General features: G+C 40.9%; 1 protein-coding gene across 10 annotated transcripts in view; it reads right to left on the reverse strand.

The window, feature by feature from the left end:
* NEDD4L (NEDD4 like E3 ubiquitin protein ligase) overlaps positions 1-23569 on the reverse strand; it is a 334332-nt gene that overhangs the window by 81997 nt on the left and 228766 nt on the right. For all 10 annotated transcript variants that reach the window (XM_074995737.1, XM_074995733.1, XM_074995738.1 and 7 more), the window contains 3 exons: positions 13053-13103; positions 2952-3013; positions 2740-2842 (listed from right to left, as the gene is read on the reverse strand). In XM_074995737.1, the coding sequence (XP_074851838.1) occupies positions 2740-2842; positions 2952-3013; positions 13053-13103 (216 nt within the window). The remainder of the gene's footprint in view (positions 1-2739; positions 2843-2951; positions 3014-13052; positions 13104-23569) is intronic.

Consider the following 23569-nt stretch of genomic DNA (forward strand, 5'->3'; position numbering starts at 1 on the left):
GCCAACGAAAGATTTTAGCATCTTCACTGGAGTGCTAGGGCAGCCCTGACATTACAGCTTAAGTGTAGATCTGCTTTGAGGGTACGCTTCAGCTAGCACACTGAAAAGATCAGCATAACTGGGGGTAGAGCAAAACAAGCCAGCAGCCATATAGCATTTTAACAACTAACAAAATAATTTATCAGGTGATGAGCTTTTGTGGGGCAGACCCACTTCTTCAGATCAGGAGAGACAGCATTCCAGTACAGGGGATAGAGCAGACAGCCACTCGGGTTAACCACATGAGTACACACCCACCTAGTCCTTGTTGGCATAGACTTGTGCAGCTAAGCTAAACTACCACCTGCACTACTCTCCACCCCCTGCGTCTCTCTCTCTCTCTTGTGCGCACATGCGCACGCGCACACCCACACCCAGGACAGAAGAAGTCAGACCTTTCACTGAAGAGGAGACAGAACATGTGCATGTCAGAGGATAAGTGCGCACGCATAGGCAAAGAATATAAATATCAGAAAGAGAACACAGGGAAACACCATATTGCATCACACCCATGAGCCATTCAGTCTAGTGTCCCATCCACAACAATGGCCAGAACCAGATGCTTTGAAAAACCCCTGCAGTAATCAGGTTAGGAATAATTTATCTCACAGTATAGGTCTCATCCTCTTCTCTGACAAACAGAGGTAGGAGATTGGTTTAAACTCTGAAGCACAAGGGTCTAATATTCCTTCCAAAATATCTGTTGCCACTGAGTATAATGCTGGATATTCTTGATAGCCATATAATATCCAGCCCCTTTTAGAATCTTGGTAAATTCTTAGACTCAATGACTTCCGGTGGCATATAATTCCAAAGATTAGTCATGTGCTGTGTGAAAAAGTATTTCTTTTTATTGTTTTTAATTTTCCACCTGTTAACTCATATGAATGTCCCCTTGTTTTTGCACTATGTAATAGGGAGAACAGAAGTTTCTAATCAACCCCTCTCGATTACCTGCAATTTACATACTTTCATCATTATCATATCCACATTTTTCACCTCTTTTCTTATGTTAACATTCCCAGTTTTCCCAGTTCTTCTTCACTCTTTTCATATGGGAGTTTTTCCAACCTTTTGCTCATTTTGTACTCTTCTCAGAGCTCTCTAATTCTGCATTATCCTTTTGTGACTCCAGGTTTGTCTCCGCTACATGGTGGATCAATGCTGCAGTGACTAATACATTGCTGATATATCACATCTAAGCAATAAATGTTTTCATCAATGGTTAAATCAATTGTTATTGAGACCAATGTTCAGTAAGTTTCTTATGGATGGTTTATACAGCACTTACTTCTGATATCCTTTAACCACGCATATGCGCAGACATAACTCACACAATGGATGTTAATCGTTTATCCATCCTTTTGAAATTACTCATGAAGGCAACTAATATTAAAAAGTGACCTCAAATTAAAGCTAGGGAATAAACAGCCTAGCAAAGACAGGTAAAGATACTCTCTTAAAAAAGAAAGACAAGACTGAAGGAAGAATGAAAAGCCATAAAAATCAAAAGGTAACATTAAGTTCATTTAAAAATTATTTGTAAAAGAAAGCTTAACTCTAAAATAATACAAACTAGGGACGTAAAATCCCATTTAATTAGTTAACCAGTTAAATATTAAGTTTAACACTTAACTGATTAAATGGGAGGTGGCTGAGCAAGGGGTTGGGGGGGGGGGTATCACTCCAGCCCCATTGATTAACCAGAATCAGTAAGCTTCACCTGGTTAGGGTGAGGCCTACCAGTTAACTATAAACATCACTTACACATACAAAAAGAAAAAAAAATGCTTGCTTTCAGAATGAAAAACTGGCTACAGAATAACGTTCCTTTTTGGTGGAAAAAAAGCGAAAAATTGAATGGGCTGACATAACTTGACCTGTCAAAAACAAACACAGGTCTCAATGAAAATTCAGTGCAGAAGAGTTCTCCCCCACCCCAAGTGGGGCCGGAAGGATTTAGGGGTTTCTAGCTAGTGCATCTAGTCACTATAGGAAAACTAACCATGTGAGTAACACCTGCATAGACCTTCTGTATATAAACCTGGCAGCTGGCCCAAACCATCACCTGTGCTATGCTCCCCCTCCCACACACACTGGACAGAGGGAGTCAGACCTTTCCCTGATAAGGAGACAGAATACGTGCATCCTAGGGAAGGCTCCTGCACGTTATGATCACTGAAGAAAGAAACTGTCAGGTTCAAAAAGATGCAAATATAAGATGACACCGGCTTTATTTGTTTAGTCAGGATAAAATCTTATACTTAAGTAACGGCAACAAAGGGTCCTGTGGCACCTTATAGGCTAACATTAGTCTATAATGTTAGCCTATAAGGTGCCACAGGACCCTTCGTAGCTGTTACAGATCCAGACTAACACGGCTACCCCTCCGATACTTATACTTAAGTAGGTTTGTCACAGGAAAGAGTCTTAAATTAAATATATTTTCTGGTGTCAGCAAAATTTACAATAATGGCCTGGACTTGAAATGACTCTTGACAAAGGCAGATGAAGCTAAATAAACCCATACACAACAATAATTCCTCGAGTCAATTTCTTTGAGAATCATCATGTGCTCTTCCTTCATATACTACTAGGATGGCATTCAGCCATAAGATTGAGCCCTGGTCTTTAAAGAGCTCAAAACCTTCAACTTGATTATAGTATAGGACTGGGAGGGAAATAAATGAAATTTCTTACCTCAGATTCCTCTCTTTGATCACTACTCTCTTCCTCTTGTCCTCCATTCTTTGGCATATATGCCATTTTCAGTCTCAAGAAACCCTTCACCCTAGATTTGTGGCTAAAGAATAAGGCAGCATTAACTCAGGAGCTTAATCAGGCAGCATTCTTTTAAAAATAAAATATCATTTCTTTATTAAACAGTTTTATTTGAATACCAAACCCCTCACCTTCTTGGTCTGAGAAGGAAATCCTTAAATGTGTACGGCCGTTCCATGGTCGGGTCTTCTGTCTAAAGTCATTAAAAATATATACATTGAAGTGCTGAATGTCAAGAATACACAAATACCCACTACATTTGTTCTAAGGGTTTACTAGAAATGCTTCGTAAAAATGGTTGAATAAAATGACATCAAAAGGAAGTGCTTTTCTAACTGTATGAGAGGTTACTTGTGTTGCATATTATTGAATAATAGGTCCACTAGATGTCACTATGAACACCAGTCTATTGCACAAATGCTCATTTATGAACACTATTGCAATATTTGCAAATCAGTGAAAGGAGGAAGGGAAAAAAACCTGCCTAACGACAGTCATTGTAACTTGTTCCAGACACCTAACAGTTAATCCAGAAGGAGTTTCATGAAGGTATGAATAATATTTGTTATGCCATTGAAGAAGGTTAATAAAATACTATTCAGCTATAAAATTAGCTTTCATTTCAGGATTTTGCTGCATGTCTCAAAAAAAGCTACATCTCCCAACACCTCCCCAAGGTAGGTAGGTAGGTAACATTATCATCAGGAACACAGTTTACATCTTCTGATGTGCAATATAACCAAACTCTCCTAATTTTTTCATGAGTGTCATATCTGGTTGTTTCTTAAATCTGTAAAAAACTCCAAGAGCTACCTACATGAGAACCGCATCTTTCACTTAACCCTTCCTCGAACCCCCAAGATTCTAGCCTTTAAGCTGAGGAACATGAACCATGAGGTTCAAAAACCAGAAGTCAGAGGAGATCCAAAAACTCACTGGGCATTCCACATGACTGGATGCTTCTGAAAACTTGGGCTCAACTGACTTATCCATGGTTTTATAGAACCATAAGGCTGGAAAGGAGACCGAGACACAAAGACTCCCATTCCAAACTTGAAACACTAGACCAGTAGCCTTTTCAAATTACTGTGAATGCAACATTGTGTGTGTTGTACTTGCAAAAGGGGCAAAAATCTGCTCCAGTTAAAAACAACTCCACATTAATTATAAACATGGGGAATGAAGTTTTTTCAGCTGAATAGTCCTTTTTTTTTTTTTCCCTGCAGGTAATTTCCCACATTCCATTTCCACTGAATTCCTACAAAAATCACACGTCCTTCTTTTAAGAAAGAGTTAATAAGAAGAGGAGTTCATAAAATGTGTATAGGGATGAGATTCCACACTCCTCACTTCCATTATGTTTTATCCTGAGAGTGCTGTACAGAACAAACAAAAAGTCCTGAACTCTGCTTTGTTCACTACATCTTGTAAATCAAAAAGCTGAAGTTCAGAAAAGTTGAGACACTTGCCACAAAGATCAATGGAACATACAGTATGAAAATTAAATCAAAGAACTCAAACCTAACTATGATGCTTTTCATTGATTGAAGACTTAACGAGAAACATTTGAATCACCTTTTTATCTGCCAAAAATGAATTTTCTATTTGGTTCCCTTACCCTCAAATTACTATCGTCATCTAATTATGAGGCACGTGGGTAACTCACAATTACAGAGTCTGGACTCCTCGCCATACACAGGAATACTGTGTTGAGACATCTTACTGAGAACAGAGAAAGAACTGGAGTAGTTAATGCCTCCTCAAACTAACTTACCCAATGTCAGTTCTTGCTTGTTATTTTTCATTTTAATTTTGGCTAATGTTACTAAAAATATATTTAGAAAACCAAGTGATTATCCACACTGCATGTGCTGTCTAATATCTTATATGACACCATACTACATATCATAGCAACAGGGTGTAGCACATGTAAATTGTCAATTATCCTGCAAAAAACAAGGATCTCAAGGGTGGGAAGGTCTAGGCTGCACATTACGGGGGAAGAGTATTTCACTAGAAAGGAGGTGAAGCGCTGGAATGGGTTACCTAGAAGATGGTGGAATCTTCCTTAAAAACACCTGGAAGCAAATGTGTCTCGCTGGAAGGAGGGTACAAGGGCAAGAGTTTTCAAAACTTTACAACCTGCAACCTCGAAACCCTGCCCCCCCCCCCCCCCCAAAAAAAAAAAAAAGAAAACATGCTATTATCATGCCACACCTCACATGGGTTGCTTTAGTTACTGTTTAGCACCACTATCCCAAATACTTGAGTTAAGGTTTTTGTTTTGTTTTTTTTTAAATAAATCCGCAATGTTCTCATTCATTGAGCCACAAAACAACAAAAATTAGGCAACTATAACAACTACAGAAAAGTAGTAATTACCAATTACAAGATATTGAAATTTATAGGTTATTTATTGACAATATTTTAGACCACACAGCTAGTATACACTTGGAATTATTCACAATTTATGAAACAATCACAGCAATCAGAAATATAGGACTGAAATGGTCCTCAACATAAGTCATCTAGTCCAATTGCTCTGTGGCAAGACTTAAGTATTATCTACCTTCACCACCTTTGACATGTACTGTTTTTCCCTATTCTTAAAATTCTCCAAAGATGAAGACTGCACAGCCTCTCTAGATAATTTCTTCTGAACTATGATTACAGATAGCAAGTTTCTCCTAATAAGTAAGTCAATTCCACTCCTATATCTTTGAGCGTCGGTCATTGACGACCATTTACCAGAGAGTCTCCTATCTTTGGCAATCTTTTCCAGTTCTGACCAGGTTTATCCCATCTTTATAGAGTCTGCCTTCAGGTCTCCATGCCAGGTGTTTCTTGGGTGCCCTCTTCTCCTTTTTTCTTGCTGGTTCCAACTTAAGGCTTGTCTTGTGATGATGGTGGTTGGTTTTCTAAGGTTGTGTCTAATCCATTGCCATCTTCTCTTCCCGATTTCTTCTTTGGTAGGAAGTTGGTGAGTCAGTTGCCATAGGTCTTGATCATTGATGGTGTATGGCCAGTGGATCTAGGTAATTTTACAGAGGCAGTTACTGATAAACATCTGGATATTTGGGCAGTCCCCTTTGTTGTTCTCTAGGTTTCTGCACCATAAAGTAGGACTGATTGGCACTGAAGTTCAATAATTGATCTTAGTCTGAGTTCTGATCTGCTTAGAATTCCAGATGTTTTTCATGAGGAGAAAAGCTGTTATTGCTATCCCAACTCCTCACTGTCACATCAGCATTGGTGTTCCCCTCTTTATAGATGATGCAGCCCGGGTATGCAAGTACCTCACCTTTGTATAGCACCCTGCCGCCAAGTATAACAGGCTTTCTACCGCTGATGTTGATTTTCAAGGTCTCAGTTTTTACTTGTGGACGTTCAAGCCAACTGTAGCTGAGATTTGGCAAGGTATGACTTCTCTTTCATCTGTCAGTGGCTGTGGGACAGAAGTGCCAGATCATCAGCGATGTCCAGGTCATCCAGCTGGGCCCCTGGGTCCCATTTCTTTTTCTGTTGTCATCTTCACGACCCACTCTATTACCAGGAAAAAGAAGAATGGTGACAACAAGTAACCTTGTCGGACTCCAGTCAGGACTTTGATGCTCCTTGTGAACTGCCTCCTATAGAAAACTTTGCGGGTCATTCCTTCTTAAGAGTTCTTAATGAGGCTGACTAGCTTGGTTGCTATGCCATAATGCCAAAGCAGCTGATGACAGAGGGTTTCCCTGTGTACACAGTTTGGAGCTCTCTCACAGATAATGAAGTTGATGTAAAGTGTTGAATTCCATTCTATAGATTGCTACCATATGATTTGTAATGTTGTGATCTAACTTCATTCTCCCTTGATGGAATTTAAGCCCATTACTTTTCGTCCTGTTCTAGGAGGTTAAGGAGAAAAATTTATCACCATCCTCTTTATAACAAACCTTATTCATACTTAAAAGACTATGTTCTCATTCAGTCCCCTCCTCTGCAGACCAAACAAATGCATTTTTTCAACCTTTTCTCACAGGCCATGTTTTCTAGACCTTTTACTCATTTTTCTGCTCTCCTCTTGACTTTTTCTTACTTGTCCACATCTTTCCTAAAGTGTGGTACCTAGACTTGGACACATTACCCTATGCTGAGGTCTTATCAATGCAGAATAGAATGGAAGAATTATTTCTGGTGTCTTGCTTTCAACAGTTCTGCTAATATTATTATTGTATAGCTAACAATATATTGCATATTAGCTATTAAATGATACTGAGTGTTAATGAATTTGCACTATTACTTCAGCTGCATTTGGATAGGAATTTCCTTCAGTATTTTGAAAAAGTAGAATTTATTTTAGTCACATATTTCAAGTAGAATTGTCATTAACTTAACTGCCTTATTTATTCCTTTCTGAACCAAATGTCAGTAGCAGAATCACTCTGAGCTTCTGGGGAGTTCTTCTGTAACAGGAAACAGTTGCAAAAGGACCCAAAAGAATCCTAGGCTAGATGACAGGGAGCTTCTTAAAACCCCTCCAGCTACTGTTCAGTAGCTTCTCACGCACTACTGTGCCACAGGTGTTCCATGTCTGGTTTGAAGACTCAAATATGCCTATCCCCACCACCAACAAAAAAGGACAGAAAGATACATATGGTGCTAAGTACTTTTATAAAGTGAACTTCCCACCCTTCTTTGAAGCTATCTAATTGATTAGCTCCTCTGAGGCTATTTGCCTTGTGTCCTAGTGCTCCATTGAAATAACAGCCAGATCACTTAATCTTTTCTTTCCCATGAACATTCTTAGAAAGGACTTGATTTTAGTTTGCTTTTATTAGCAGTCATGGTTACAGGAAAACAGAAAAAAATATATGCCAAGGATGGGAAACCTGCTGCCTGGTATTCTGAGGCTCAGGGCTCTTGGCTCCCCTCCTCAGCATCTGGCCCATGATGGGTGGAATGTAGTCTGGCAAGATGGGATCAGATACTACCTATGGGCTCTGTCTGGTGGGTGGGCTGCTGCTAAAGCTTCATCTCCTCTGGTAGGGAACAGCAATGTAGCGCTGCTTGGAGGGAGGCTTCCCCTGCCACTCTGACCAGCAGGAATTCTGGTCAACCACAGAAGTTGGGGGCGGACAGTGCCTGAGAGCACCAGGAGAAAAACCTCTCCAAGAAGTTTCTCTCCATGCTGCAGTTCCCCATTATGACATACACAGAACCATTTCCGTATTTGGGAAACTCACATCTAAAGGCCATTCACATACATAGCTAAGTAGACCAACAGACACCTTTATTTCCAAGACACCCTTACAGATTTGCTTGCAAAAACTGGCAAAAAGCTCAGTCTTGTTTTCAAAACTTGAAGAGTTTACCTCTCCTGCTGCTTACTAAGTTCCAAATCCTCAGGTTTTCACTGCTGGAGACTTGATTTCCTCCCCATCAAAAAAGGTACTCTCTGTATTCATCCTAGTTTTGATTTTTTTTTCCAGGATGTGATATTTTTTACCCTTTGCAAGGTCACCTGCATTATTTTCCTCCTTTTTGATCATTTCTCTTTGAGCAGCATGGACATTCATAACATTTCGGTCTCTGAAGCAGGAGCTTTCTTCCATGCAATGGACCCAGAATTCAGATTAAGTATCTCAAAAAGGCAACCAAGTAAATGACATGCCATTTGAATGGCAATATTCTGACTAATTTTTTGCTCACAATGTTAATTTTTTTCCCCATAAGATAGTATATGGTATCTCTGCTAAAGCTACCAATGAAAGCTAGAGTTTGCCATCTATCAGCCTTCAATTTAAGTTCTAGATTAAGATTGTGTGAAAACATGATCATGTCTAAGCACCAAAGAACACCCTCCACCTGATTTTTTATGAGACAGTCCTTCTGCCTTTGCTGATCTTTTTGTAATACTCTGGCATTTTCATGACAGCATACCTTCGACATTTCCCAATAATAGCAGAAGTGGAAAATGGGGTATACAATCTTTGAACAACTAAAAAAATAGAACAACTAACGGAACAATCATCAAAAGCAGCTTCTCCCACTCTCCACCAGTTTCAATGAATGTGAAGCACATGGGACAAGCAACAATGCTGATTTACTCACTGAATTTGATTTTGAATACCTTTAATGTTAACTCTGTTGTCACAGCTGTATTTTTTTTTTTTTGGTTACTTCTCTAACATCCACACCAGAACATGGGAGGGTATATAAAAGCTCTCAACAAACTTCACTCTATTTTTCAAAACCTCAGCATACCTTAATACTGGAGAGATTTGTTCCAGTCAGCAAAAGTCCAGAGTACAAACATACAAGAGGCTTATCTGGCTATCCTGAACTCACAAAACAGTCTGTCATACCTTTCTTGCAATCCTACCCAAAAATTCACTTTGAATTGGGTGTGAATTATCTCCTCTTTGTAGTACTGGCTTTAGCAGCTTTCACATGATTGCAGAACACCCTATCATAGGTTGCAAGAATTTCAAGTAAACCCCAACAGTTACCACTAGGATGACTGTTAAATCTCTCATCTGAACTTCTGAAGCCTAAGTAAAGCAAAACATACAAAAGATGACCTAACATACTGCACCACATACCCTGCAATTGAGAAAAACTTTTCCAATTGTTCTGCAAATTCCATCCAGCGGATGATTGTCCCCAATATTCTTTGAACATTTGTGGTGGCAAACTTGTACACAAAAGTGCAGAAAATTTGCGAATGTAGTTTTACTGTTGACAAAGGAAGACAATGAATTTGGCGAGAAAAAGGAAGGAAGCAGAACAGCAAGGTGGCAGGACTCTAACTCAACATGGACCAAGACCATTAGCATAATTCCCTGCTAGGCATTTGAAAGAACAACGATTTTAATACTTGCGTAGCTTTACATTCAGTAGGCAAAAAGGCATTCTAAATTAAACAATGGGACAGTTATCTGCCAAAACTGAGCTAACAAACATCTATCCACTGGGAGCAAAGTAGCTGGATCCATCTTGTCAAAATTCCCCGCTCTCCATGTTTTCAATAATGAAGCCACTTTTATTGTCCATACCCACAATACTCACACTAGCTGGCAACTTTCTGTGCTGCAATCAGATATTCTGGCACTCAACTAACCTGACCAGCCAAATGAACATCCTCATTAGCTAAGGAAGGCTCAGAAGTAAGAGAAGCAGAATCATCCACAGAGCCTTTATCTTAAATGTGGCTGAACTGTGCATAGTTCATACAACTTTGCAGACTTATTTTGTACATATTCCTGCCAGAAATCCATAAGAAATCACCCATCATGCTCTTCAAAAACTGCTAGGTTAGGGCTGACTATAGTAGCTGTTTAAAGATCTAACTAATATCTCTGTGAAACTCGGAGCTACTCCCTCTAACCTTTCCATCAATGTGCTGATTTTTTTTCACCCATATGTGGAATAACTTATGTGCACAGAGGCATGTGCAAATGTGCACCACCAAGAGAAATTCAAAACCTATCAGTGGGCGCTCTGCTAATCAGTTATGCAGCACTGGACTTTCTCCTGAGCAGCTGTGCAAGCGCACAGCTTACAGGGAACACTGGATGTAACTTGTACTTCAAGCGGGGAGGGAAGCAAAAGGACAACCCAACTTTTCTGAACCTTGAGATGGGTCACTGAGGCCAGCACAGAGCTTCTTCCAGAGCTGCGGCCTCATACAGCTCCCTGACTCCATTCCACGCTGTCATGGACAGGGTACTGCCCACTTATTGTCCTACCCATCAGCAAGCATGGAGTGGGGAATCCCTGCATCCATGGGGAAGCAGAGCAGAGCCTGGAAATGGGAGCAGCAAAGGTAGCAGCTCTGAGCAGGTACGGTGCCACCTAGAAGTTGACGAAGGGTGAGAAGATGCCACGAGGGCATGGATTCTCCCACACTGGCAACCCAGCATCTTACAGGGACAGATTTGAGCTGGGCTCAGCAGAGATGGAATGGGGTGGTGCAGGGAGCAGCAGGAACAGAAGGGCAGAGACAGCAGACCTGGAAGATACCCAAGGATTAAGAACCCCTTCCCCACCTTCCTATCGTCACTGTACCCCCAGCTACAGAGACTCCAGGCCCTTCCAATCTCACCATACCCCCAGCTACAGAGATGGGACCCCTTCTGAAACTGACTGCGTCTCCAGCCTTGTGTCCCCACAGAGCCTTCCCAAATCCTTGAGGATCCAATCCCACTGAGCTTCACTGCACCCCCCAGTTCCCTATCCACAGGCCGACCTTCCCATATCTGTGAGGCGCCCAATCCTACTGAATTTTACAATGCATTCCCAAAGTGACACCCACTACCAGCGAATCTCACTGCAACCCCACCTCTAGAAAGCTCCTCCTCTGTTATGATATAGATCTCAGTGACATCTATGAAGCATTAAATGTTCCCTCCTCCTTTTAGAGCCCCAGATGGTATATTGGGGAAGGCTAGAGCCCAACGATGGAAGAAAAGGGTAACATAAAAACAAAACAACCAAAAAATAACCTAGTCCCTTTATAGGCTAAGTTGTGCTGGAACCATTTTAACCCCCCACTTCACACAGCTACTGCTATTATCAAGCCTGAAGTAGTGTTCAAAACACGCTAGGCATTTTCCAGGCATAGAGAAACACAGCTCATGCCCCAAATAGAGTGTGATCTTAGACAGACAATGCACACAATTATAGGATTAAACTCAGGCCTAAGCAGTAGAGTTGGAGTGGGTCAGCAACAGTAAGCAAAGTTAAAATAGGGATTTTTAAGGAAAGACTTGGAGGAGCCCGAGTTGGCTTGTCTCACAGGAAGACAAACCCTTCTACACAGTGGAGTGGCAGTGTGAAGAGAGGCCAGACGACAAATAAGACAGTCATTACATCAGTTAAAAGAGGCGATGTCTGTACTAAACTAAGAAAGCCAACCACAGATGTGCAACTGGCACAGTTGGAATAGCCTATCTCCACTTGGCTAACTTGTCTGTCTAGACAAGGGAAGGTTGACGGGGAAGTTTCTCCCATTGATCTCCCTTACTCCTCGCATCTCACAAAGATCACAAGGATTGACCACAACCTGAGAGCTCAATTTCGTGCATTCATACTAGACGTGAGAAATCGAACCCCAGAAGATTGACCCTGAGTGGTAGCGTAGATGGAGCCACAGAAATGATCGAACTATGGGCTAGCCACCATTTGACATAGAACAGTCAGGACAGATCTAAGGAAGAATGAAAAGAAATGCATGACAGCCTGCAGAGACTCCAGCTAGCATGTCTACAGGCCCACAACACTCGGGGGGCTGGGCAGGGGGGAGAAAGCCTTTTCCAAGCTGCTTGTGACTTATAGGGCCACTGAACTTTTCCTTAGTTTGTTGTGCTTCACTCTCTCATAATAGCTACTAATGTTGCTGCTGCTGCAATGGAGACTAGAAAGAGATGGGATTACCCCTGCAGAGAGAAAAGCATGTTACATTTACATGAGGGGGTTGAAAGCTGTCAGCCTCCCACCAAACCCTGGTTTGCCTCCAGCATTTACCATTATGTTACATATATAAAGAAGTGTTTTTAATGTTGGTTCAGGGGAAGTCCTGAGGGGAGTGAAACTGCGCTCTGACTTTTGTGAAAGGGGCACTGATGTAAAAGTTTGAGAACCCTGGTCTAGTTCATTCTCCCAAGCTGAGACAAGACCAAGTAAACCTAGACCATTCCTAATAGGTGTTTGTTCAATTTGTTCCTAGAAACCTCCAGTGATGGGGTTCTACAACCTCCCTCAATTGTAACATTTTCCAATATTTAACTATCCTTATTGTTAGAAAGCTTAAATTAACCTAACTTAAATTTCCCTTGCTGCACTTTAAGCCCATTGTTTATTGTTTTACTTTCAGTGGACACAGAGAACAATTGACCACAACCAACTCTAGCGTTTTGAAGATGTATCAGCTCTCTCAGCCCCAGTCTTCTTTCCCCAGTCTTTTTTTTTTTTTTTTTTTAAACCCTTCCTTATAGGTCAGGTTTTCTGAGACTGGCCCTCCTCTGGACTCCCATTTGTCAAAAACTTTCTTAAAACGTGGCCACCAGCACCGCACTCCACCTGAGGCCTTAGCAGTGTCGAGCAGTACAGAACGATTAGCTCCCATGTCTCACACAATACTCCTGGTAATACACCCCAGAATAAGATGAGCCTTTTTCACAGCTGCACTGCATTGTTGGCTCGTATTCAATCTAAGATCCATTACGTACGAGCACATAAACATCTCTTACCGGTAGATGATTAAGTGGCACGTCTACTTGACCCAGGAAGTCGTCTCTAGTCTGTAAATAAAATAAAAAAATATTGTTTTTATTAGCTCATTTATTAGCTTCCACTAGGAAGCAGAACAATGGCAAACCGAAGTTACATCAGGGACAGCAATGAACTAATGTTTTACTAAATCTGGATTCTAGCCCGCCACGCCAAACATCCCTACTTGGTGGGTATGGTTAAGGTCAACAACATATTTACCACATTTCTACTACGTACCTCCAAAAGGGTCTGCAAAGCCACCTTATGCATCTGCAGTATTAACAAAATTTTAGCTTATGTTTCCTCTAACAAGCTGCTGTCAGTGCAACATTTCAAAAACTCTTACAAGTAAAATCCAAGGTATTCTACTGGGACTCCTGGCACCATGTACACTGCAGAGAGCACGGACATTTAAAAGCTAAAATAAAGTTACTACCCAGGCACGTTCACTTCAAAATTTCACAGCTTCTTATTTTACACTGAAGAGCTTCTCCAACTCAGCCAGCCAACCAATCATTCTGGGTAGATGTGGATGAAATGTAAGCAATTCACTCCCACATTAGGATCTTGCATATTAATAGGTCACGAAAAGAAAATTAAAATATCACTGCCTTGCATGTTGACAAGTTTCAGAGGGGTACGTTTAAAGCACATGAATGCAGCATCACTAATCTAGAGGTATTAATATCAGCACAGCTTATTTTTGTGGTATATAAAAAGACAAGGGCATTGTATAGCTTTCACTATAAAGGTTAAAGCCATATAAACATTGTGCATAAACAATCTCGTACACAGAGCTTCACAAGTAAAGTCTGTCCTTCCCAAGGATAACTAAGCTGCAGTTAGCAGGTCTTGTGAAAACAGCATCATTCTACAACAGAGACAGAAGCCCTATGGAATGCATTTTATTTATGGTGCCTACAGCCTCTGGCTTGGAATTTACTTTTCAGATCATCCTGAGCTCTATGCAGGCTCAAAGTTGAGTAGAACACACAGAATAGGAGTAATCTTGGATTTATATTCTGTTCAAGCCCCTCTTTCAGGGCAGGTTTTCCCTCTACTTGGTGTGAATGATTTATTGTGCATCCCTTATAGTCTCCAACAAGAATCCTGCAAATCTATACAGCTATATTGAGTAAACAGCATATTTGTTTTTATTATATACACAAAGACAGACACATGCACTTTGTATAGAACACTTAAAAGAATACTTTCACCCCAGCCTTTGACGTACTGAATTCTTTGGTCATGTGTTATTTCCATTATTACAAATAAAAACAGTATTTTTGGAGTCAAACACATTTAATATCCTAAAACCATTGTCACTTGTCCACTCCACTGCCTTAAATTGACAGGTTACATCTAAAATGAAACAGTAAACTCTTTGGCAATTGTGCAGCAAAGCATTTAGGACTATGAGAACTGAAAAACCAAGCATCTCAGTATTTTCCTGGGCATAATGACAACATATGGTCAATAAAACACTATTATTCAATAGCAACCTTCTAGGACAAAGGCTTTCTTAAATGGTCAGTGGAGCTGTTTGGAATCCTTTACTGGGGGGACACTTGCAATTGATGGCTCAACAAGTACAAATCACCTATATACTCCTTATCGCACCAATAGACTGGAAGGTGTTTTCCAGCAAAAGTTGTCCCATCACTTTGTGTTCATAATAACTATAACGTTAGACGATGTGCCCTGCAATATGAATGTAATTCATTTTTGGATTGTAACTACTATTAAAATGTAAAACATTACAATAAGCATAAGAAAAGTCTTTCATTTTCTGCCTCTTTAAAAAAGAAAAATTAAGGCAGTTATTACATCATGTTTCATGATTCTAATATTAGAGATCTGTTGTGCATTCAGAACAGAGAACATACAGAACAAAATATATTTTCACATAAAAATATTAGTGTCAGCAGAAAATTAAGAATTTCATGACTAACTGGAGAGCAAAGAGAATTAGGTTCAGAAATAAGCTGAACAGCCTTGGTAGGCTCACTACTTTGACAGATAAAAATTGAATTCATAACCTAGATGAAAAGATATTTTACTGTCCTATTACAAATTCCCAGAGCCAATTCATCCTCTAATATACAGTAAACTCTTTATATCTGGCATTCATAAGACCAGGAGTTTGCTGGATAATCAAATATTCTGGATAATAGAGAGTAGCTCACACGGGGCAGGAATGCAGAGAAGCCTGCTGGCTGCACTCTCAGTATGGAGGGAGACTGGGTATTGTGCACAGAGCGTGAGAGCAATACCCCCCGCCCGGGGGGGGTTGGGAGTTATTGCTTTCATGCTCTGCACACAAACAACAGCCCTGACATCACTTTTCCGCACTCCTAACCAGTGTCCACTGACCAAAACTACTCGGCTAGGAGTTATGTTGGTTACTCAAATACTTGTTAAACAAGAGCGTTTACTGCACAAGCATTTAGCTTTATTATGGTACTGTTCAAAAAATGGCATCTCTAAATTCAGATTATTGAAACCTGCTACTACCCAAGTCACTGTACTTTTTAAACAGCCAACAGAGTCATCTATATATTTTCTGGACTCTTACATGAAGCAAGCTTCCAACACCAAGCTTACTGCACAGTATTTAAATATTCATGTTCCACATATAATTTCTAACAAAGATGATAATAGAACAGCTCTGAGCTCAACTTAAAACCATAAAGCTCCCTGTTTTGGTTTACGCTGTGCATGTCAAGGTCAATTCTTGCATAGTTAAAGTAAAGGTGATTATAAAAATGAACTGGAAAACCCCAGTTCACGAGAACATCAATATTTGGTGAAATATAAAACAAGAACTGAGTAAAATCAACTATCCCAAACAGGTGCTCTACAAGTGATTAATGGATGCGTTGGTTTAGCACAGCAAGATTTCAAAAACATGGCAACGCTGCCAAAACCAATGAAACCATGTGAAATGAATGTGCAATTACAACAAACCAGAATAACCCTAACACATTTTAAATGTAGTACAGCAGCAAGAGAGTCGCAATCAGCGGGTAAGACACAAGATGACTAAATCAGGAGATTTGGCTTTTATTTCTGGCTCTGCTACTGACTCATCATGTAACTTTGGACAAATTTTAGTATTTCTATGTCAGTTTCTCAGCATTTCCCTCTGCTTTTTGTAAGTCATTTTGAGTTCCACAGATATGATGCACCATTAAATATTTATTTCACTCATGTGAACAGAATAAAACTTTCACTTATATTAAACTATTCTTGTGCAATATCAGTGAAACTTAATAGAAATTAAATTGATCTTCAAATCCTTTGATGCAATCTTTAGAAACCTTCATTTTAGAGCCCATTCTACTTAACAGAGCAAGCTCAAATAGTTATCTGAACTTACACTACTGCACCTTGTGCATAACACAGCAGATTAGACCACATTAACCTATCTGAAAGCATTTCTACAGTGCAGTTCATCAAAAGATCATCAAATATTAACCAACTGACCCTCTGACACTCAAAAGTGAAGAAGCATTATGCCTCTTTTCACTAGGGAAAGAGGCAGGCTGAATTACATGCAAGGAGTGTCAGGGATAGAAAAGTGATTACTTCAAGTAATCTCCTAGTTCTGTGCCTTAATCTCAAGAAAAACATTTCCCTTCTAGGTGCAACAGAGAATGTAATGAAAATATAAAAAATAGAGAGGGCTATCAACCCAACTCAAAAGTGACACTTGTTATGACTCTACACAATCAACATAACCTCTCTCTCTAAAAAGTGGCACTTAGTTTATCCTTAGATTGGCAAAATGCTGCCAGTTTCTTCTCAGTTATTGCCTATTATGTCATCTTCTATGTTAAAAATTACACACAAACATTCCCACATTCCCTCCCAATTCCAAAACGTTGCATTCATATCTTTAAGTCTCTCAACCCTGAGATACCACAAGCTTTTTCATCTTGAAGACACGCATACATGGGTGATGGGGGTGGGAGAGAGAAAGATCCATAATGCGGTTACATTTGATGCTGAAGTAAAACGTATAGAATGGAACGAGAAATTAGATAGCTCAAAGCAGTATAAATGAACCCATTAATAATTACTGTCATACATGCTGTACTACTAAGAAATCTGAAGGATAAACAAACCCTTTTGAGAATCTTTGCTATACTAAGTTATGATTTCAAGATTAAAAAAAATCAAAGGATGCACAATCATTAATAGCACTCAGATCACACAATATGCTTTATGGTCATCAGGTCAAACAAACTATTAATCTGTGTTTAAAGAGTAAATTATAGTTTACACAATGGCTTCAAAGTTCTCTTCTGCTAATCAGTTTACAGATGCATGGTTTGGCTACAGCACCATTTAGTTCCTAGCAAGCTGAGCTTTGAATCTATCACATGGGACCCCACAAATGAACACCATCTATTCTTGTTTCCAAGTTGCTAAAAGTAATAATAAATTGTTAGTGTAGGATAGATTAACCTTCAGTTCATGGCAAGCAGAGATGTAAGACAATACCACAGTATTTTGGGAGTTAGAGAGAGCAAAGCAAACAAAAAGTTAACCATGTTAGAGCAAATGAGAGGAGCTGGCCTTAAGAATCTAAAGGAAATACGTTCCAAACCAGCCCACGGGAATCTAGCTAAAAGATTAGCACACTGCAGCGAGCTCTGACTAAATCAATTCTTAAAACAAAAATGCATGACTAAGGCTATGTCTACACTACAAAAATAGCTTTGAAGTTGAGCACCTACACACATCCTACTTCAAAGTTAAACCTTGAAGTAGAGCACCACTCCATTACTGAGAATGGAATAAGGACTTCAAAGTTGGGCTCCCTACTTCCAAGTTAACTTCAAAGTTAGGGAAAACATGTGTAGACTCTACTGGCTGCTTCAAAGTAGTGCCTAACTTCAAAGTCAGTTCCTAGTATGGACTCACCCTAATTCTTTCATTTTTATCAGGCAGGACAAGAGAATTTCCAGCTATATTTGCACACTGGATGCAATGGGACTTGTTTAAGCCATTTATATATCCAAAAACTATCTGGAAAAGCATGTCACTAAACATTAAAGCAATTAGTAGCTTTAGTAACTTTTTTTTTTTTTTTTTTTTTTTTTTATAAACACACAATTCTGCTACTTAGCCCCAGGAATTGTTCTACTGGCTTGTTTGTGAATTAGTCTAAATATCAGGGGCAAGACAAATTCTACTCAAATACTGCCACTTCCCAGTCCAGCATTTAGATGCATTTCCACAGTGAATGTGCTATCTACCAGTGTCTCTGCCGAACTGTCTCCTCATTGCTGGTGTGTATAACAGGTGGTCTTCCAAGAGGGAAATAAAAATCAGCCAAGAAAAGCATGTGCTGTGTAGCCAGATTCTGCACCTCTTCCCCCTTTTCCTTCTGCATCCAATGCCGTGTTATTTCAGAACACCATGTGTTGAGTACCTTACTAAGATTATAAGGTTTTGTGCAATAAAACAAACACACTGATAGGCTCTTGCCAGCAGTAATTTATAAGGAAAGCCAGAACATAAACCATAGTGTATTGCTTTATGAAAACATGCACAGCATCTTTAACACATTGGTGTACCCGCTATCTCTACTCTTCCCAAACCAATTCAGAAGAAAACATGAAGATGCTGTGTAACACAGGGCCAGGTATAAATGCCAGAGTCCGCATTCTTCACGGCAGCTCCAATCAGGCAAAGCAGATAGAAGCTGACTAGGCAAAGCTGTGCTTAATTTGAAGGTGGGACAGGGCAGAAAGGCATAAATAGCTGAAATCACAAGAGGGCACAGGAAGGAAGAGCCCTTGGGGAAAACAGTCAGCAAGGAGAGCACGAGTAGAGCTCTCCTCTGCTTGGTAAAGATGCTCTATGTGCTGCGAGGGTGGTGGGACTCAATTATAAACAAACTGAACAAGGTGATGGACCAACACAAGAGTCTCTGCTGTAGTTTGTGGACCGAGACACAAGCAGAACTGAAGAGGCCACATTAACACACTGAATATTCTAATTCTTCCTTACCAACCACATGACATACTCTGTGTCCATCGTATTGCCTGGGAACAGGACTATAAAGCACCTGTTCTGTACTGTGCCATGTTTCCCACGTAGTGGTGGAAGGGACATATATTCTGCTGGTCAGATTTACAATTGATCTGATGTGTAAATTGTTCGTTATAGATCTGTTAATTTTTTCTATGATTTATCAGGCCCGCCAACATGAGGGGAAGGACAAGCACAGCCAGACCTGTGGGACCCTTTGAAGCTCCACAGGGCACTGAACTGCCACTCCACACACAGTGGGGGAAGCAGGGTTGACTGCCCTCAGCCCATCTCCCCCCCACTTCCTGTCATTAGCCTTGCCCCTTCCAGGGGTGGGGAGCTGCCCCACCCCCAGGCCAGGAGTGGCTGTCGTCACTGCTGTGACTTACTTGCTCAAGACTAGATCCTTCTCTTCTATAAAGCAGCGGAACTGAGCCAGTGATTGTATACTCAGATTGGATGGACACAGACAGGCAGAGGCAAGATCACAAATCCAATTGATCCCAGGGATCTGGGTGAATCAGGTAATCAGTCCTACAGACCTACATTATCTCCACAGAAGGCTGGCCCTTAATCCGGTATCGCTTTTGTATTTCTTTCTGCAGGTACTCAGTAGAAATACCCATAAAAGGCACCCATGAATGTCAATGCTACTTCAAACTGACTTCTATTTGGAAATCTGTAGCCTCAGCAACATAGTCTCTCAATTCACTCCTTTTCCATCTTTCATCTTTAAATCCATTAGCAGTGACCCAAAGGAACTCCAATACGGTGACCACGGGACTTCACGGAAGGGAGCACTCCCCTATGACACTCTTCATTCCAGGTATCAGAGAGGTAGCCGTGTTAGTCTGTAGCTTTGAGAACAAGAAGAAGTTTTGTGGCACCTTATAGACTAACAAATTTTGGAGCACAAGCTTTCGTGGGCAAAGACCCGCTTCATCAGATGCATGAGTGGGGGGGGGGGGGTTTCCAGAGGGGTATTTAAAGAGTGGGGTCTCAGTGAGTGGGAGGGCCAGAGCTGACAAGGTCTATTCAGCAAGGTGGAAGTGGCCCAGTATCAACAGTACTTATCAAAAGAGAAAAAAAGTCAGATCAGACAGGGTGATGTGAGCCATTGTCAGAGTCTAATGGGGAGATATTAGCACCCAGAGCAGAGAAACTGCCTTTGTAAGTTGCGAGCCACTCCCAGACTCTGTTTAATCCATGGTTAACAGAGCCAAATTTGCAAATAAATTGCAGCTCAGAGATCTCTCACCCCATTTGATTTTTGAAATATTTTTGTTTCAGGATTGTCACCCTTAAATCTGCCACTGAGTGTCCAGGGAGACTGATTCATTCCAGGTGAGATTCTCTTTTGGCCTCTTCCATTACTTACAAAAGCAGTGTGACCATAATTGACTACTCTGGCAAGATATATGGTCTGAAAACTAAATATGTATGAGCTACCAAAAAAAAATCACCTTGCTGGCCCTAAACAAATGCTCTTCCTAGGGAGCTGGTAATAGCAGTGATATTGCTATACAAACAAGAAAGCAGAGAACAGGTAGGATCCTTCCAGTTCATTGAAAACTCAGCAAGGTACAAAGGAAGTGGAAGCTACTAGTGACAGGGGAAGTGAGGTTATGTTGAGATGGACTGATTTTTTAAGTGTATAAATAAATGGTCCTTGCCAATTTGCTTTTAAAATGAATTGAGCTTGTTTTAAAGCCAGTTTTAAAAATATATTTATAACACTATTGATCAGTCATTCATTTTAGTATCTTATCTAAGCATGAGGAATTCCCGCAGCTTGATCTGAAGACATTCTGGAGTACTGACATTTCCAAAGGAATGAACCTTTGCATATTGATACCATATACAGCAATGGAACAGTACAAGTCAGCGTTCACGTCTCTTATAAGCCAACCAACAGGCTAGGTTTATTCTTATTGTTCGTGAATGTATTACCACGAAAAGTTTCCCATCATTTTGTTGAATTATTTAATAAATTAGTACAAAATCGGTTGCCTGTCAAATATAACGACCCACCAGATATCAGGTCCGGTGACTGCTCAAATAACCTGTTGCTTATTTATAACTACACCATGCACAGAATTCCAGGAAGTGCATACTACCATTCCAATGCCAAGTTTACATATTTATCATAGCAGAGCATTATTAAGTTAGTATTACACTAAATATTTTATAGGATAACAACCCTTAAGAATTTATTTCTACCTCAAAAATATTTGAATATTATTTGTCTGTATGACAATAACCCTTCTAGCTCTTTGTTAGGGGCAGGACTGCTCTATTCTCAATGCTGGACAAATATGTATTGAGAAGATAGTCCTTGCCCCAAAGAGTTAATCTCTTTTCAATTAAAATAGGAAATACAACAACATAGAAATTCCATAACCAAAAATCTAAGTTAATTCATGGAACTAATCAGCTGGTTCACAAAAAGAATGATAATTGTAAACAATTTTTTCTCCACATTTAGAGCCTCAATGGACTTCGAATTAGGCCACTGATGAATGTACTATCATACTAAAAGCTTTAGATGGATACAGAACTAGTCTATTGATCAATCATTTGCTATTGAGAATTTAACACCTTTTGTCCCCAGTTCCGCAAACATGGATGCTCTTAACAGTAAGTGGATGAATACTCCTACCAGCAGTGCTGACAGCCACCGCAGACCCTGGGGCAAGTTGGGGGCAGGGGCTGGGAAAAAGACACTGCACCCTTGGAAGGGGCAGGGCCAAAAGCAGAAGGGCAGGACCTAGGCAGGTCAGCTCTTAGCCCCACTGGGATTTTAGCGGTGCCCCCCCACCCCACCCCTCCAGCCACATGGAGCAGTAGAGCAGCACTGCTGTGGCATTTTGAAGGGGCCCAGGCTCCAGCTTGTCAAGTAGTGATGGCCAGTGCGCCAGGCCACTTTGAAACGCTGGGTCCCTCTTTCTCCTGCTCTATCTGCAGGCCTGCGTCCCACTGACTTCAGTGGAGCTACTCGCTTAACTTGAAGTGCTTGCTTACGCTTTTTGCGGGATTGGGACCATCTACAGGAAAACCACGTATACTTGCCTGGGAACAAGTCAGGCTTTTTTGAACAGCCTGTACAACAGATGACAGAACTGCACACTACAGCTCCTATAAATTGTAGACAACCTGATCTAGCTCTTCTCCAACCCTAGTGCTCTCTTCCTTAGGACAGATGACTACTTTTGAGTCCCAGCAGCTTGTAATTCAAAGAAAATACAACAGGGAGAAATCCTGAGATGGCAGGGAAGTGGTACTATAATCTAGAGCAGGAGTGAACAAACTTATGTTGGGCTCCACTTTTCATCCCTGCAATTAGTAGTCCCTCCTCCCCCAATATAACCCAAACCAACAGAAAATTTCAGTTATGGCCAGATGAATAAAACCCGTTAGCATGTGTAAGGAAAAAAAATGTATATAAATGTGAATACACACACAAAGTAACATATTTCGATACTTTTAATGAGCTGAGTGAGCTTGGCAGCCAGCAGCCAATCACGCTAGACCTTTCCCCCTATAAAATTTCATGCCCTCCCCTCCAAGCTGGATTATGCTGCTTACTGTCCTGCCCCTTACTTTGCTCACCCTGGCCTAGAGGAGTCATCAACGCCTGAGTTCTATCCTGACTAACACGGACTTAAGAGTGCAAGTTTAGGCAAACCATTTCTCTCGCCTTCAGTTTTCCCATATCTAAACTGAAATACAACTACTATTTTGCTTTTAGACTGAAGTGTTTGTGGGCGAATGTGCATACAGAACATACACCCATGGGAACTGACAGCCTCCCTTGGTCCCTAGGCAATGTGGAGGGGCGGGGCAGGTGTTGCATTCCTGGAAGGAGTGGGACTGAGAACATACAGCCCTAAGTGCTGCTTGGAGAGCACAACACTCCCTGCCAGCACTTACAACTGCCCAGAGTGCACAGTGCAGGGCCCTAGCAGCTATTTAAAAGGCTGGGGCTCCAACTAGTAACACTGTGCCCCAGGCCAGCTGTCCTCTATCTCCCCTCCATTGGTGGGCCTGCACACAACTCCCTTCCCCATCCAGCATTCTCTCTCATGACTGTTAAGACTTAGCACTTCAGGTAGCTCTTAGACTGATCTCCTTTGAGTCGGGACTACTTTCCTTGGTTTGTACAGCTCACTGCAAAATGGGATCTTGGTCTACAAGGCGTGCTCCTAACGTTTTCAAGCATCATGGCTTTCAGAGGCCTCTGATCTTCAACAAGCCTCCCCAGTGAGCTGCTTTTGACTAAGAGGTTTGCAAGAAGATGCGCTGTTCACAGGCTGCCCCTTAACACCCAGACCAGCCATTCAGCTTGCTGTGATGCTAGGTGGTAAATTAAGAACTGCTACCTGCTCCAAAGTCTGCAGAAATGCTACCAACTTAAGTTTCTAGGGAGGATGATGTCCAAGTACTAAGTTCTGAG

The sequence above is a fragment of the Carettochelys insculpta genome, chromosome 5, assembly GCF_033958435.1.
Source record: "Carettochelys insculpta isolate YL-2023 chromosome 5, ASM3395843v1, whole genome shotgun sequence".
NCBI lineage: Eukaryota > Metazoa > Chordata > Testudines > Carettochelyidae > Carettochelys > Carettochelys insculpta.